Source organism: Polyergus mexicanus, unplaced genomic scaffold (assembly GCF_030449975.1).
Source record: "Polyergus mexicanus isolate NDT 795.1 unplaced genomic scaffold, iyPolMexi1.0 SCAF_15, whole genome shotgun sequence".
Taxonomy (NCBI): domain Eukaryota; kingdom Metazoa; phylum Arthropoda; class Insecta; order Hymenoptera; family Formicidae; genus Polyergus; species Polyergus mexicanus.
In genome coordinates, this window is record NW_027223335.1 from 4,309,248 (window position 1) to 4,327,416 (window position 18,169).

Below are 18,169 nucleotides of genomic sequence, written 5' to 3' on the forward strand. Positions count from 1 at the left end.
AATATCCATAGGTACAGAGACACAAGCTTTTTATAAATATATGTTACATTTCTAGCATAACTTTATATATTTGAGACAATCTTAATGTTTATCAACAAATCCAATATAATATGTGTGTTAGTACTTTGAGTATCTAATTTGATAAAACTTTTATATATATAAAATCATTAATAAAATATATGCTGTAAATTCCGTTTACTGTACTTTCTTAGAAAATATTAAGAAAGAATTGGAAAGATGCATTAAAATGTATTTATGTATGTATATCCTTTGTTAGTATATTTGACTTGTAATATCTCATTTATATATTCAACGGAATATGTGAAAAAAACATACATAACATCATAAAATATCGTCCGATAATATAAAGTTCGGATAAGGTTAAGTTACACCGACACGCGAAAGAATAAACTCCCCAGGCGGTCTTGACGGAACTGGCGGTTGGCCGAGTAGTGGGGCGGCCAAAGCGAAGTTAGCCGTTAGCCGAACGCGCCTTCCCCCACCCGGCGGCCACGATCGCGGCCGAAGATTGCCGAAGCGCGGTGCGTCTGGGTCTGGGTTACGTCCGCGTTCGCCTGTCCGCCAGCTCAGTTGTCAACTGCACGATGGCATCGTCGGTCTGTGCTCTCTCGTCTCGTTGCTGCCGCCGTCGTTTCTGAGCGGTGGGCCGGCCCAAAACGTTGGACCGTCCGTCGCGCGGATACCACGAGTCTTCTCTCTCGTGTACACGCGCGCGCTCTCTCTGTCCTCTCTCTTACTCTTTGTTCTCGTCTCGGAAGCTGATCGCGGGAGACGAAAAATCATTCCAGCCGTGTTTCGGAAACGAGATACAACAATCAACGCGCCGCGTCCGTCAACGTGACGCAGCAGCCGATGTAAGAAGTCGAGAAGAAGAAGAAGAAGACTCTGACGAGGTCGATCGCGGTGCCGCCCGCGGACGTCCAATCGTCTTAAGCAACCCACCGATTCAGGAACGACGCACGGCAAAAACGACGAAGGAAAACACGAAGGTAATGTTCCGTCTCGAGACGCGATGTTCTGTCTCTTTCTCTCGTAAAGTGTAAATCGCGCGCGGAACGATGGGAATTTAGTCGGCGCGTGTGCACCTTCCCCTAATTCGCAGGAAACGCATTATCGACCGTGAAATACTTACTCGGAGGATTACTCGTTTCGGGGGTGGAAACGATAATAACGCGACACCCGATCATTGCCGCCGAGTGCTTTTGTACGTCGTCGTCATCGTCGTCGTCGTCATCGTCATCGTCATCGTCATCGTCATCGTCATCGTCATCGTATATTATGTCGCGCGGCTCTAGTGTAGTGCAGTGCTTATTGCATTGACGCTATTATCATCGTAAGATTGTTTTCGGCTTATCTGCTGGTTGCAATCAAACTGACCTGATCACGCAATTCATTAAATTTTCTTCGCTCGAGACAGAGCAATTATGACTTTAATTTTCTATGCAATAGGAGAGTATATTTTACGCTGCACAAGTTGCACGTTTCGATCACATTGTTTTTTTAAATTATAACGATCTCCATTCCTAATAAAATTGTAACTACCGGTAGGAAACGGTGTTATCCTCTAGATTTTGGATCACTTTTTGCACTGCCGAAATATCGATCGTTTATCGTCGCATGTATCAAGAAGAAGAAGGAAAGAAAAAAAAAAGCTGGATGACGCCGAACAAGTGCTGCGTCATAAGCATCTGCATTTCGTAATGATTTCGCGGATCTGGATCGTAATCCTTTTTTGATAAAGCCGACCGGATGCAACGATATCATTAAAGAAACATTCGCGAGATTCATGTCAAGAAAATCACAGATGTCTTTGCACTGTGATATTTCAAATGTATGAACAACATTTTGAAATTGAGCTTCCTCATTTTATTAAAAATATAATTCTATTAAACATCTCTTTTGAGCTTTTCAAAATTTTTGTAATAACTCGCAACACATTCGAATTCATAATTGGTCCTTGTTTAAAAACATTTAGGTTATATTGTATTGTAGTTTATACTGTACGTGAAAAGACACGCATCGAGATGGATTCTTGCTTATTTCTATCGAGTCAGCGTGTTTACATTGAATGAATGATTTGACGCAGGCACTAAAAACCGGTATGATCTCAGTGAGTTTACGTTAATGTCCACCGACGAAAACTAAATTTTTTTTTTTTTTTTTTTTTCCTGAGACAAAGGAAACGCGACAACCGGTGATAAGATCCATCTTTCCTAATCTTCACCGGAACTAATACCCGGCGAGATCAGTGCGGTTTCGATCCTATGTTGCGAAATGTTGAAATGAGAAAGAGAGAGAAAGAGAAAGAGGATGCTGCGCGATAAGAGTTGAATTTCTCGATTTTTCGAAAAATCAGGTCGGCTTTAATCGGACTGGATATTTTCACAGTATATAAACGGTGGACGTGACAAAATGGTATCAGGTCATTTATTTCGCGAACTTGCGTCACGTTTTGGTTGCACGCGCTATTAATGCAAACGGTGCCCGCAATATCGCGCGCGCGCGCGCGCTCGCACGCGTGTCAGACAATCGTGGAGCTCTCCGCCATTTTGACCTTACCGAAGGATATCTCTCTCTCTCTCTCTCTGGTAAAACGAACATACAAACTGCCGGTTGCACGCGTGCGCGTATCGTTTCGACACACACGGCGGCGACGGCGGCGACGACGACAACGACAACGCAACACTTTACTAATTCCGAACTCGCGATTTCGTCAGATACGCGCGTTTCATTGAGGGAACGCACGTGGAGGGGTGGATAAGACCTCGACAGTGTCCTGGGTTCACGCACCTGCCGGCTACATCGGTGGCCACGAAATCGGGCACCGTCTTGACTCCTCACGACTCCATAACTGTAATTCTTTCATAATTGGATTAAAATTTTAATTATGTTACAATTAATTACACTCCCTTCGTTCTGCATTAAAAAAGAAATATGCATAAAAATTACGCGATACTTATTCAAAGATTTATTCATGTGTAGGAAAAGAAATTTAATATTATGAGGAAAGTTATTAAAAAGATTAGCATTTTTATTAATGCATAATGAATTTAAACTCTATATAGCTTAATACGCGATTAAGATTTCATCATTTCTTTTGAAATATTGATCTTTTACAAGGTATCTTTCATACTCTTCATATGATTGATATATAAACATAAATCTTTTTTGTAGTGAGTATTGCATATACCTTTGACTCGTGTTTGATTTACATATTTTGCATTTAAAATACATATTCCTTTTTTTATCTGACGCATGTGCAGGACTGAATATGAGATCAGTTGGTTGCATCTATAGTTCCATCTTTTATTATTTCCATCTCTTTAAGTGCGCGATATACAGATATCAGTGTATCTGAAATGATGCAAACTCAGAAGCATATTCTAGAGGTCAAAATAAGACTTTTTTTTTCCTATGAACATGGGTCCGCAAATGAACCCTCCGTCGAGCTAGAGACCCCTAAAGTTTGGGGAAAAAATTGAGAATTGTATTTTAGAGAAAAAAAATGGCACAAGATTGAAATTTGGTATAGCCCAGTAAATTATGAAGTAAAGTATGCCACGAAAATAAAAAAATAAAAACGTATATTATAAAAAGATTTTCGAATTTTAGCTCGGAGGGGGGCCCATCGTTTGCGGACCCATGTTCATAAGAAAAAAAAAGTCTTATTTTGACCTCCAGAATACGCTCCTAAAGTTTATTGCATCATTTCAGATACACCCTGTATAATTATCGATCTAACTATTTCAAAATATTCGTGATAGTAAAAAAAAAAAAAAAAAAAAAAAAAAAAAAAAAAAAACACGTTATAGTCAGATTGGAATGTCGTTGCCGTGTTAAGTCATCGGCGAATAATATCTCGAGGATGCCAATAATCGACTCGACTCTGGGCCTATTCACCTGTCGATACGGCTCTGACCTCGCGATTATCATGACATCCACGTGATCGGTGATAAAGCCGCTTTCCGCCTTGGAAAGACCTCTACTGTGATAAAAACATGTTGCGATTATTCGCCGTCTCGTTCGTATCGCGCAACGAAGAGGAAACTCGGTGACGGGTGATGCGGTGAGGGACGGAGAGGGGGGGGGGGTGGAGATCGCGTTGCACAGGCCCTGATCTTTGGAGCCGCTGGAGACTCGTTCGTTGTTGCGTCGGTGTTGTCGACTTTTGCGCAAGTGCGTAGATATCGTAATGGAGGAGGTCCCGCGAGTATCATCAGTCAGCATCTGCCATGCGAATGATATATGATTTTTAAACGATACGATACAATGTTCGTAAACAATCAGGATTGAGTATATCCAATTATCGATCGCTAAAATTACCACGAATGCTAAGACTCTGATAATAATATAAGCCGTTAACAATGATGATGTGCTAATACAATATAAATATCATATTAATCCCTCATAAAAGCTTTTGCCGTAAAAAAATATAGAACTTTTCTTCGTAATTATAGAAAAGAAAAAGATAATACATAAGAGAGGCCGGATTTTACGTTAATTTTACCTTCAATTATATATGTTGCGTAGAGGAGAGATTGCGATTTATCCATTCCGCTTCGAGTCTCGATATTCTGTTTCATCGGATTCTTCGTTTCGCATACTCAAGGTCTGCATAGTATTTCGTCACGTTTATCGGCAATTTACTCGATGAAATGCCGGTCTTCGCGTTCGACTCTGTCGTTCATTATCGTCGAGTTGTTAATTATTGTCGTTAACTCGCTACTCGCAATCAGTTTAAACAAGAACAATGATCTACTAATCCTAACTTTTAATTAACCTAATTGAAAATAAATGTTAACATTATATATATATTTTTTTTTCTGTGCTTCTAGAAAGTAATAATTTAATTGTACGCGAACGAGATCTGCAGTTTTTTTATTCATTCGTGAATCAAAAGGAAAGTCGCGGGTATATTTTATAAATTTTATTTCTCTCTATTAAATATTAATTGTGTTGTGTGTGTGAAAAAATACTACAATACAATACTCCGATATGTTATAAAACACGATGAAAATGTATAATGCGCTTACTCGCGAAAAGGGCGATATCGTCCGCGGAAGCAACTTTCAGCATAAAAATTAGTTTTAATTGTTTAATTTTGCTACGATGCAGTTGCTAAACTTTATCGCAGCTGATTAAAGCTTTTGTATAAATCGTCGGGAAAAAACTGCAGTGGAGAGAGATATTCTGTTTATAATTTGAGGAGAAATTCCTAAATTTCTTCATGATAAGCCGAGTAATGTTTATACGAGTAATCTTCATTTACTCTACACAATTCAGTTACGTAGATTTATGATATATTCGTCGATAATTCGACGAATATTTGAAACATATATATATATTTTTATGGAAAATTCAAATATAACATCAATCGATGTGTATTTTACTGTAAAAAACGGAATGTAATTTTGATATCGGAAATTGAGACGCTCGATTGACACAAAATTGAATATTCCCATTTAATTTTTTACGCTTTCAGCTATAATAAATTTATATTTATTTCCATTCGTTGGTGCAATTCAATCGTGAAATCATGGAGTTCGATGATGAGGCGAACAGTTGAATTGTTTTGTAAACATCGTGGATCAACAGCGTGTCATCGACATTTATCCGGGGCGGCGGGGGAGAATAAGGGGACGGGGGGAAGCGGAGTATTTACGATAAAATTACGCGCGTGAGTCATGATGCGAGTGGGATCATCGCAGCCGTTACTATTTCAGGCGATCTCGGATAAATTCGGCAGTATCCCTCTCCCTGAAAAGGGGGAGAATCTTTCCTTCCGCAAATAATATCGCGATGTCTTTCGCGTCTATTACCGCCGATCACGTGTACGTCTCCTCTTTGCGTTCGATCATTCATAAAACTATCGCGTAATATCCTTTCATCGCTTCGGATATCTTCGATCGCGGTCAGTGCCGGCTCTAAGCTTTAAGCAGAGCCGTATCGATACTTTTGTAACAGGAACAATCTATGCAGTTTTATAACATAAACGTTACCAAAGTTCATTATGCATAATCTTTTCGTTCTTGGGTATAATTAAACGCAATGCAATTTCTATTCTGCGAATGAAGTAAGCATTTGGGCAAAACGATGTTACGTCCATTGACTTTCACTCGCAACTTTTGCAAAATTTACATTTGCACTTTGCTTGATATTTATGAAAGACGATTAACACATTGTGAATTCACACAACATTCACATATTTTTCTACTTGTATTTATTCTGTAAAAAAAAAAAAAAAAAAAAAAAAATATTTACACCTATGTGACGAATTAAACAATTAAACGAATGATTAATATTCATAACGCGGTCGCGTCGCGAAGATTGGCTCGAGATACCATAATTCGAGTCGCCGTTGTCCCTGCGTCCTGACGATATCTCCCTGACCTTACCAAGCCCCCTTTCTCGATCGTAGAAATTGCGCACGAGGCAGGAATGTCGAAACGTCGCTCATTTTGAAATTGTCCGTGAATCACATTATGGACTTTGCGAACGGAACTATTGTCATCGTCGAATCATGCACACGCGTACAGGCGTGTAACATGTAGGCGTAATTGTGGTGTAGGTGCGCCCATGCCTCTTCTGCTATTTTGGCCAGGGCCAGCATTGCACGGATTACTTACAAGAGAGAATAAAATATTCTTTCTTTTTATATCTCGCGAAAGATACGACGGCGAATCAGGGAGCAAAACGTAAAATTAAACGCCGGTTTATCGTGATTCGCATTTGTACTCGCAATCGTTACGATCTGCTATAAACGCGATCGCGTTTTTAATTTGACTTTTCTAATATAAAGATAGCTGTGCGATTAAAATATTAAGCCACTGAATATATTATACTTTATTTTTAATTAAAGATTGAAAGATTAAAGAGGTAATATATATCGAGATAAACTCATACGTAACTCTGTGTAATATTCTATTTCTAATACTCTCGTTCCTTTTGTATTGCAGAATCAGTTCTCGACAGCGACCGACTGATTATCCACGAAGATCTCTCTCCGTCCAAGAACCCGGCGCAGCGACATTTGCGAAACAGCACTGCACGGGTTTCACTCGCCCCCTCCCCCCCCCCCCTCTCGCCAAAAGCACAAGTGATATTTCTAATTAATAGCTTAACTCGTTAGACCTTATAGAAAAGCGAAATCCGTCGTGAAACCGAATCCGTATTGCGCTCTTTGTACATATAAATGCCGGTATTCGGACTGTAACACATTGCGACTAAATCCAAGTGACGAAGTGTGTTCAACGCATTTTACCATAATCCACGATCGCTGTGCGTGAACCAGGACAATATAATAGGAACTCTGTCTGTGCGCGAGCGATATACCGTGTGTGCGCGCGGGACGCAACATGAGGAGAGTGGCCAGGCAGCATCCACTGCATCTGCAAGTACCGACCCGTACCAACAATACCAAGTTCCTGGTCGGTCTTAACGGCAGTCAGGATGTCGTTCATCAGCAGCCGTCGTCGCAGCAACAGCCGGCCAGCGACGAGAACAGCGCGGTGGTGCCGCCGAGTTGCGTCTTCCCGACCTGCGAGTCTGTGCCCACCGACCTTCACGGGGGGCCGACTATACTCGGGGATCGATTCTTGCTTCTTGGTCCGGCCGAGGGTAGCGCTCTTTATCGATGCGTCGACGTGCACAGCGGTCAGCAACTCGTTGCAAAGGTCAATATCCAGATTTTTTTTTTTCACAAATTTTCAAGCGTTTTAAAGTCGCTCGTCGACGCGTAAGTCGTTTGGCTAGGGATTTGCAGACGTTACGTCATTATCGATTTAAATCTGCAGTATTTATTTTCTAATATCTAAACTTCTTCTCCATTAGTAATATGCAATCGTATACTATTGAATGAATAATACATGTGATCTTTTACAATATATTCTTTTAAACGGATTGTCTTAAATATTTTCGTAAAATGTTGGGAGAGTTAAAAATTAAATCACGCTATTAATATAAAATTATTCTAATAAACGAATAACGTAATAAATAACGAAGGTTTTCGCAATATATCGCGATAACAACGCTATTATGAGTTAGTTATCTTTTGCATAATAAGTCCGATGAAGCGTATATATTGGCGGTGGCATGGCATCGCACGTGGATTCTTTTACAGCGCATTGCAGCTGCCGAGTTTCCATCCAACCATTGTGGCATTATATAATAGAGTACACACGGACGTAACGGTCCGCTAATGTTCGGGTCGATCGAAGCTTCCACTCGTTGCGAGATCGACGACGATATAACTGAGCGTATTTATCTGATTTTTTACGATTTTCTCGAGGAAGATTCAATTAATTCCTATCTAGTCGATCGGTTTCTTCTTTAGTTAAACGAAAAGGCCATTTCCGTCGAGATATTTATTCGATAAAATTCGTTCGCTATTCAAATATGAAATATTTTTGACGTATCAAAATTCAGATAAATCAATAAATAAAATGAATCTAACATTTTTCTTTACATATACAATATATTGATAACTAAATCGAATGTTTAAATTCGTATGTAAAGAAAAAGAAGATTCCAATGTCGGATTTCAATATTTTATATTGATATAGAAATGGATTAATTGATACAGGGAACGTTATGATTACGTTGTTTAATTGAACTGCGAAATCGGCTATTTAGCAAAAATTCGTAAGATCAGTATGCAAATTTACACGTACACGCACGTCATTTCCTGTTTATTGAATACATGTTTATTTGTGTTTATTTACGCCGCATTGTATTTACAGTTCGGAATTTCGATTTCACGATCGTTCAAAAGAATTCATGTATCTACGTCACTTTTTTTTTTTAAATATATATATATATATATATATAACGTAGATAGAAATCACTCGAATAGAGACTAATAAATAGCCATGTAATACGTTTATTGCGTGGACCCTCCCGCCGCGTTTCCATTAACATTTTACAATCGCCGCGCGTTATACAATGAACGAGCCGGCTTACATCATCTGGCTACGAACAAATACAAGGTTGTGTCACCTCGCGTCCCGTCTCACCTCTCACCTCGCGTATCCGTCGCATATCGCCGGCGTATCGTCCGTTATTCATAATCGCGGACTAAAACCACGGCCGTTTAATTTAATCGACGATTACACGAGAGCGTCGCGTGACACACGCTTTCGCAAACATGTCCGCTTTGCAAATCACCAGAGTTTGCGATTTCGAAAAAAAAATAGGGGTCATAGCTATTTCGGAGAATAGAGATCGCGCGATCACCGTTCTAAGCTAATGCCATTAAACTCCTTACAAGGGTTCAAGGTTGATGACGTATGAATAGAGCGCATCGGTTTATCAATAATACTAGATATATATATATATATTTTTTTTTTGCGGTTTTTCTTCTTTATTTTATATATTATATCATGTTTGATGAAAATTGTGTTAAATACTTGAATGCAATAATTTTTCAAGTTTGTCTGAAGTTTGACCTTTTTTTCTCTACATCCATTTTTCAAATTTATCGAATAAGAGCGAGCGAAAAAGTTTTCGGAGTATCTTCGCGAGTTTACAAAAGCCGGCAATCGATGACCAATCGGCTCGATTTCGTAAAGAACGCACAGTGCTCTTATTAAATTAATGGGACTCGAATGTCGAAATGGTGTCAGGTTTCAACACGAGCCAGAGATGAACAGCTGTGGACGAGGAGAATTTCAAAAGTAATCGATAATTTTGTTCGCTGCGTTAAGTTTTCATAATGTGAAAGATTTTCATCGATACATAAAATCGGCAACAAATATTATTCACAAATAAATAAATATATGTATATGTAAAATTATATATATATAGATAATATTGATTAGATTTATCCATTTCCTTCTATTCTTTATCGCGTAAATGCATCGAAGATTAATCTTAATTAAAGCTTAATACGTATGATTCTCTTAAATTATTTGGTATGTATCTGAAACCCGAATCCAATCGGTAACTTGGGAAATAATTAAGAAAATTAGAACGGATGTAATTTTATCAATTTTAAACATTGTGTTCGATGTCGTATGACAAAACGAAGAATCATGGCCACATATCTTTCTAATTATCATTTAAATTCGTGAAATTAAATCGTTTTTTCAAGGATATCCGCTTGGAATAATTCAAGCTCGTTGAACGATAATTTATTTCGTCCGAATTAAAATTGAACGATCGAAAATAGAATTTCCGTGAAAAATTTGTTAAAGAGGAAATGATCTTTTGCCCTTTTTTTTTAAATAAAATATGTCTTGCAGTATACCAAAAATAGATTGTTTATCAAAAATAAATTGTGTATTTAAATTGTGTAAAATTAAGAAAACGAATCTTTCAATTCCTAATGAATAGTATAAAAACATACCTTTGCAGTTCACTTCCGATCCGTTTTTAATCGACGAATGCATTCGAATTGACTCAGGCGCTGACCGTGGGCGACAAAGGTTGCGAGGCATTGCTGCAGGCCCACCTTCGTCTGGAGGGCACCGGCGCGGCGAGCGGCGTGGCGGGCGTGGTGGAAGCACCTGGAGGTCGGCGCTATCTCCTTTTGGAGGGCCATCACGGTGACCTGCACGCCTACGTAAGGGCGCGCAGGAGACTGCGCGAGCCCGAGGCGAGACGGCTCTTCCGGCAAGCGGCCAGGGCTGTTGCGACTTGTCATGAGTACGGGGTCGTGCTGAGGGACCTTAAGCTCCGGAAGTTTGTCTTCGCCGACGAAGCGAGGTAGGAACTCCTACAATCATCATAATTAACTCAGCTTTGCTGATTTTTTATTTATATCACAAGCCTGTTTCTTGTTTTGATTTTCTCTCTCTCTCTCTCTCTCTCTCTCTCTCTCTCTCTCTCTCTCTTTATTGTCGTGAATGTAAACCAAATATTTGCTAATCTTTTTACACTCTATTCTAAAACGTTACATCATTAATAAAACGACAATTTTTCTTTTTATCTCTCATTCTTCAGAATTTTTTGTGTCAATTTTGTATTGTGTATTTTTATATATTTGATATTATTGTGTATTTATATTACGATATGAATTATTTTCACAAATAATGCATACTGAGTTACACACAGAGCGATCGAAAGTGTCTTTCCCAACAATTCATTGAAAATTGATAAATGACATTCGTCATCCCTAGATCAAAGCGAAGATATCTATAATGTAAAGTTCGCTTTCGCTTTTCCGAGTGAAGGGGAAATCGATTGCTGTGGGTGTGTTTTTCTCGTGTGAGAGTCACCTCTCTGTTCTCGATGTTGGAAAAAAATACGAGTGAATATGGAAATGAAATAAATACAAAGCAATTCGTCGAAGATCCGTGACATTCGCTCGAAAGAAGGAGAGCGCGTTTCGCTTACGTTGAAATGTTCGTTTTGCATGTAGATGTATCGACACACCATTCGTGAATGTGAATCAAATTCCAGTCCCTAAATAATCATTTATTTTACAAATTTTTCATAGATTAATATTTTCTTCAGATTCGGCGCAAACAATTATATTATATTTGAGGAAAAGAAATATTATACATGTATATAAATTTAATTTCAAGCTAAATTTAAGCAGGTAGTAGGTCGAAACCACCTAGTTAATAACAAACGATTACAAATCCTCCTCTGGATTGCGAGCAACGTGATGACGTGGTGTCCGCTATCGCATTTATTATGCCTCTATTGAATTCTCGTTGGACCGCGAGTCCGTGATTGAGGGTGTGTACGCGACGCTATCTCGGCGTGACTATCCACGATACGACGACGCACCCACGTGTCGCTGTGACAGAGGCAAGCGCATAAGAGCTACAACCAGCCGAGCTAGGCCAGGCCGGGTGTATCGGCGATGGGTGGGAGATCGACTCATATGTCGGTCCGTTGTTGGCTAATCGCATTCCTGCCGCTCGGCGGGTTGTTGCTACTGCTGTTGCTGCTGCTGCTGTTGCTGTTGCTCCCGCGCGCGCACGTAAAATAAGGAGAGTCCGGGGAATGTTGCAAGTCAGAAAAGCATATTGGTTCATCGGCTGCTGGTTTTGAAACGTCGGTATAATTAGGAAACGCGTGCCTCGTTCGTTCCACCAGCGCGGTCGACGTCCAATACGGCGTGTAGTATCCTTTCCTCCCTTTCTCGCCTTCCCCGAATAAACGCGAACGCTTAGGAAGCAAGCGTGAGATTACCGTAACGCATGCGGTTACGATATGTCGTTGACGAAATTTTAGATAATTATGAGCTAAGTAAGAATTAGAAATTTAAATTGACATATTAAATATTTAGTCGAGTGTTTAATATATCGTCTGTCTATTATATATATATATAGATTCTGAGATAAAAAATTTAAAAATTTGTTAATCGATTTTAAGAGGAAACGACTTGAAGTTCGTGAACGTGTCCCTTACCTTTAAAATTTATAGCAACTTTGCACGTGAGTTTTTAGTTCCGGATCTTTCGCGGTGATTTATTTCTCTTTCATCGATCATCTACAATGGACGGATTAAAACGATCAAATCACTCTTTTCCCGGATGCTGCGTGTACGGAGTTGGACCTATGGTAATTGCTGAATACGTCACGCGCACGTCTCGCGGTAAAACACACACGTCGTTGTCGAGTATATAATGTTAGTTCGCACTCTCAGTGAAAAGCATGATTCGGTCTCGTGACCGGATTTCTCTCTGCCACGCACCTTTCGCAACGGCACGTTGGTCCGATTCGACGCCGAATTTAATCAGCAGGATCGTCATTCGCGAGATTAATGATCCATGCGACTAAATCGTCGGTCTCGATTCTTCGCACGCGTGTACGAGGCACTCTCTATTCTTGAAACTGTAAATTCGTGATGTTGACTTGAAACGTGAATTTGCCTTTATTTTTGCGTACATCCGGAAATATTCGTGAATATTTACGAAGAATTAAAATTGAAGAATTAAAATAGAATTAAAATATGTTCATCGCTCGCAGTTATAAATCGTGTCTTAAAACTTTAATTTTAAAATCGCTATTTTAGAATAAAAACATGAGAAGTGATTCTTATATTTAAAGAATTATTATTATTCTGTTTCATATTCAAAATAAATATAACATGTCATGTAAAATAATTTTTCCAAGTATTCATATATGGGATTCATGTTTCAACCCTCGTGCGACGTTATTTAGTTCCGTATTTTCCTTATCCAATATAAAGATCGCTGTAATCGCAGGAAAAAAAATTATCTTAAAGTCAATTTTGCTATCTAGAAACATTAATTCACGATCGCCTCCGCGAGCGTAGCTAAATGATCCTGATTAATGACTCTCATGATTTTCCTTATTTGTTTTTTTCCCTTTTAACTCCACAGTTATAATATCAACGGAGAAACAAGAGTAAATTAATCATATTTAGATAACTATTGGTCGGTAAGATCGACAAACGTTTCGGGTTTGTAAATTTCACGGACTGTCCAAGAAATCGCATCGCGTCTAGAATCCGCCAAGAGGTTCTTGAACCCGGAGTGATATCGTGTCGTTCTGTGCGCGGTTGGCGGTGAAAGTTTGCGAAGAAAGCTGCGGCCTCTCTCTCTCTCTCTCTCGTTCCGCGACCGCGTTTGGTTCATCATAAACAGTCTAGCGTGCCATCGCGCTGGTTCGATTCATTTGCTCGTGAGAGAGGCCATTGACACTCGTACGGATTGTCAAGATCGTGTAACGATTCTCTCGCGTGACATGTGTGTTCATCAAAGACACTCGAATGAATCTTCCGAAATAATGATAAATCTCAATCGCGACAATTTCATTAAAATATGTCTTCGAAATGTACAATTTGATAAATTTTATAAATTATATTTGTATAAATTAATACAATTTTTATTTTAATCGCTTAGTAAATAAATATTTTTACCCTATTATAAATTTTTTAAATTTATATTTATGAAAAAGAATATATAAAAATGTACATATATTGAGATAGTGTATAACAGTTGAAATTAAAATAATACAATACATTTTTTTACTAGCGAATTTGATTTCTCGAGAAACATACATTTTATTCCCGATATTATGGAAATAATTATTTGACAACTTTAGGGACTGGGAACTCGTCTCTTTCGATCATTTGCCTTTTACCCTATATTATGTTACTAATTGTAAATGTGCACAGAAATATATTTTGTACACAAAATTTTAAAATAAATAAATAAAATTAATAAATGAGTTATTATCATCCAATAAGTAAAATAGTTTAAAGATAACGCTCTAAAATATATTTATATATCAGATCTTGTAAATGATTTAAAAATAATATACCAAATAGAACCGAAGAAATATTCTTGTAGAAGCATATTTTTTATGTGTAATTTGTAGCGCTTTCTCGAATTGGCTACGCCACTGTGTCTCGACCGAATATCGTGGGCGAGACTACGAGAACTCACATCGAAGGAGAGTTCAGAAGTTACCCAAGAGCCAAGAATATTACGTACACGCGCGACTTCCGCGTTGCAGGTTGATCAACGCAGCGGGAACCGCGAGCGACCAGCTGCGCTTTCCTCTCCTTTCCTTCTCCTGTCGTTGCGCCTTATTCCATCACTACCGACGACGGACTGAGAACAGCGACGGCGATGGCTCAATCGCCGTGTCCTCTTGCTAAATTGAAATACCTTGCCTTCGGGCACGCGCGCGCATAAAAGGTTGCACGATTAGAGATTCTCGATTTCGCTTCGCAAACTCGCAGCCAGATCATAGCCAGGTCAATAATAAATGCAAGACTTGGCGCAACGCATGCTCGAGACACGCGGAACAAATTTCGCACGACGACGAATCGGAAGGATCGTAAATCTTTAGCAAGATTTAATACTCTGTTCTCTGTAGCTTGGGCTTTAATTTTCTCGATACTAGGTGTCATTTATTATACGTCCTCGTCAGCTTTTGAATCGCTCTCGTGTATCCGAAAATTTAAATAAATAAAGATTAACGAAAGGAGAAAAAGGAATCCAGATAAAATTCGCTTGTTTTGAAAGTGACATTTGTCTTGAAAAATTTCACATACTTTGATGAATTCTAATTTCTTTTTTTTTTTTTTTGTCTTTACAGAACGCGGCTTCGCTTGGAGAGCCTCGAGGACGCGGTGATCGTAGAGAACGACGACGACAAGCTGACTGACCGACGCGGATGCCCGGCGTATGTCGCGCCGGAAGTGCTGCGCTCCGGACGTGCCTATTCCGGCAAAGCAGCAGACATATGGTCGCTGGGCGTGTTGCTCTACACGATGCTGGTCGGTCGTTATCCGTTCAATGACGCCGAGCACGCGTCCCTCTTCGCCAAGATCTCGCGCGGCCAGTTCGCGGTGCCGGAGGGCCTGAGCCCGCGTGCCAAGTGCCTGATCCGTTCGTTGCTGCGGAAGGAGCCGTCCGAACGACCGTACGCCGAGGACGTGCCACTGCATCCATGGCTATCAAAGCCGCTACGCTTATACTCGCTGACAGCTTCCGGTAACAGATCCTCGTGTCAGGACCAACTCGTACCAGAGCTACCTACCAATCCTCAACAAGACTGACTCTCCTTCGGGAGAAGAATCACTAACCTGCGCGCGACGGCGTCACATTCGCATCCTAGTGCTTCTCTCGCGCCGATAACCGGGTCGAATTATCAGGCCGAGAGAAAAGAGTTAGCGCAATCAAAAGAAGAATGAAGGAGAAAAATAACTTTCTTTTAACACATTGGCTGTGTCCGTAGGGAATATAGCGATAAGTTTCGATAAGTAAAACGTTCTTCGATCTGTTTGATATAGCGCATTCGGAAAAGATATAAACATGTAAAGGATTAAACGAAACTATTATCAAAAGAGAGCAATGTGTGGTAAAAGATTCTATTCTCACAAAAAAAAAATAAAATAAAAAATAAAAATAAAAAAAAAGTTGGGGAATATATACCTTGGCAGTCAATGTGTTAATGGCAGCTGAATCACGCTTCACTCACTCACGTTCAAGTCGCGCAATCTCCAACTTGTATTGAAAAATTGTATCGATCTTTATGTCTCAGAGACGCGCGGCTAAACACGGCTAAAGATGCCGGATCCTCTTTTTTTCGCCGACAAAGAACGGCCTAGAATAAGTTTCGAAATATACTAACAAAGAACGAAAGAGTAACGTTCTCGGTGGAAATTTTTATATAAAGGAGAGTAACCAAAGTCTATTCTAAATTCTCATTCCTCTGAATTGTTTCCTTCGTTTAGTGCTGTAACACTTTGGAGTTGAATGGTCGAAGCTGGAACTTTGAACGCAAGATGATATTATGTCTCATTAAAGGTAAGCTCATTCTAGTCCCGAAATAACTCACGGTTCAAGCACTGAACAACGAAAATAATTAAAGGGATCCTCTGTAAAATAGCGTCTCGATTTTGGTCATTCTCCGCTTACAATTTCGGAGGCAACGTGACGCAAGTGATTACAAAAGTCTCTATTGGCTAAAGAATCTTAGATTCATTGAAACATTGCCATTACTTGGTCCAAGAAATCATTCGCCTTGTTGCTTACAAGTATATTCGCGCGCGCGCGCGAATCCTTTGTGATAAAATCTTACGGATTCTAAGCGACGTATGTGATACAAAATATACAGATTGTTAAGCGAACGGTTACTTGCGATCATCTGTGTCTCTGAAGTCCATGTATATTAATTATTGTAAACGATCGAGTTCGATGTTTGTGCGTTAGATACACTCGAGTACATACTCGATTTTCTCGATATTTCGCATTAAGCATCTATATGGGATGGTTTTTACGCTATACTGGTTGATCCATGAAAAAATAGCTATGTATAAATTCGAACGAGCTACTGGAACGTAATGTAAATTCGAATACAACTCTAGTGAGCTTTGTATAATATAGTATAGTATATACATAGTATAAAGCGATGAATAAGGATTACAGATTGAGTTGGATTCAAATTAAAAATTCGTATAAAAAATATATATTGTATATAAAATAATAGCACGCGAGAGTAATTGCTTAATAATGCTCAAAATTGTTACCAGAGCAAAATTGAAGAAATTATTGAACGAGTTTCTAATCTAACATCCGGCTCATTCTTCGTATATCCGTTTACTTATTATCATTATATCACAGAGTCAATCAAATTTACTAGACGGAAATAAAAAAAGAGATATTTCTTATTTAGACACGATAAAACCCCGTTCTCTGACCTAGAAACATTGCCCGAAAAGTTCAAGACTGCTTGAACATGTGGCCTATACAATTAACTTTATTAGAGAAAACGCGAAATACATGTTGATCAGTGAATTTCTAACTTAAGAACAATAAAAATACGCTTCTGGATTACTCAAACGACGAGTATCTATGAATATATAAATGTGTTCATCGAGGGCAATGTTTTCAGGTAGAATTCTTTCTAGTTAATCAAAGACACGAGAGTTATCCTCTTTTGACTCAAACCTTGGAAGTTTGAAGTCATCGCTTGCGCGATATATATATATGTTCAGCTCACTAGATAAAATTGTTTCGAATTTAAAAACGAAACAAAGTAAACGATCGACGATCTTGTATCAGTTTAGCACATGAGGCTGCACACCCTATTTTGAAAAATTTTCTCAAGTATGACTCGTCACGATAGGATTTTCCGACGAAATATTAAAAGTAAATAATAATAACTTTGGATTGTCGATGAAATTTAGCCTCATGTGATTCAAAGCTTATAATCTGTATGTCAGGTGACGACGAAGCATTCTCGTTCGTAGAACTATCGGCTTAGCATTGAAGTTCGAGAGGAAAACGCAGGGACGACGAGATTGTCGATCGAGACTGCGACTCGATTCTTATCTTGATCCCTCATGTTTGACGAAAGTACCATGTGTTCTTGTATTTAAAATACATACTTACCTACCCGAACTCTTTTCTAACTTTCGCGGAAGTAAGTAAAAGAGAGACAAACCTTTTTTCCTTGTTATTTTATAATTCCCGTCCGGGACAACGTCGGTCCCGACTTTACAATTCCTCTGGTATCATCTTAAGTCAGGGTACAAAGGCCACACGCGTCCATCAACTTTTAATTGTCCTAAGACACGATTAATCATTAAATCATTATCTAGGTGCGACAAGGGAATTTCCTCTTTCTGTATATAGGCAAAATAAAATTGCGTTTATGAAGATCGTCGTGTTCTCTTTCTCTATTTTGTTCAGTGGCCAGTTAACGGCGAATTATCACAC

At 39.1% G+C, this 18,169-nt stretch overlaps 1 protein-coding gene across 1 annotated transcript; it reads left to right on the plus strand.

Annotated features, from left to right (window-relative positions):
• Nucleotides 1–919: 919 nt before the first annotated feature.
• Trbl (tribbles pseudokinase 2) lies at nucleotides 920–18,109 on the plus strand. The gene is made up of 4 exons (XM_070308483.1): nucleotides 920–1,010; nucleotides 6,978–7,694; nucleotides 10,421–10,722; nucleotides 15,042–18,109. The coding sequence occupies exons 2-4, from the start codon at nucleotides 7,377–7,379 to the stop codon at nucleotides 15,502–15,504; spliced, it is 1,083 nt and encodes a 360-aa protein (XP_070164584.1). The 5' UTR covers nucleotides 920–1,010; nucleotides 6,978–7,376; the 3' UTR covers nucleotides 15,505–18,109.
• The last annotated feature ends 60 nt before the right edge of the window (nucleotides 18,110–18,169 follow it).

Excerpts from the sequence above, each read along its gene's own strand:
- Trbl (XM_070308483.1), top strand. The coding sequence starts at position 7,377 with ATGAGGAGAGTGGCCAGGCAGCATCCACTGCATCTGCAAGTACCGACC. Across the intron at positions 7,695-10,420 it reads GTCAGCAACTCGTTGCAAAG|GCGCTGACCGTGGGCGACAA; the intron begins GTCAATATCCAG and ends GAATTGACTCAG. Across the intron at positions 10,723-15,041 it reads GTCTTCGCCGACGAAGCGAG|AACGCGGCTTCGCTTGGAGA; the intron begins GTAGGAACTCCT and ends TTGTCTTTACAG.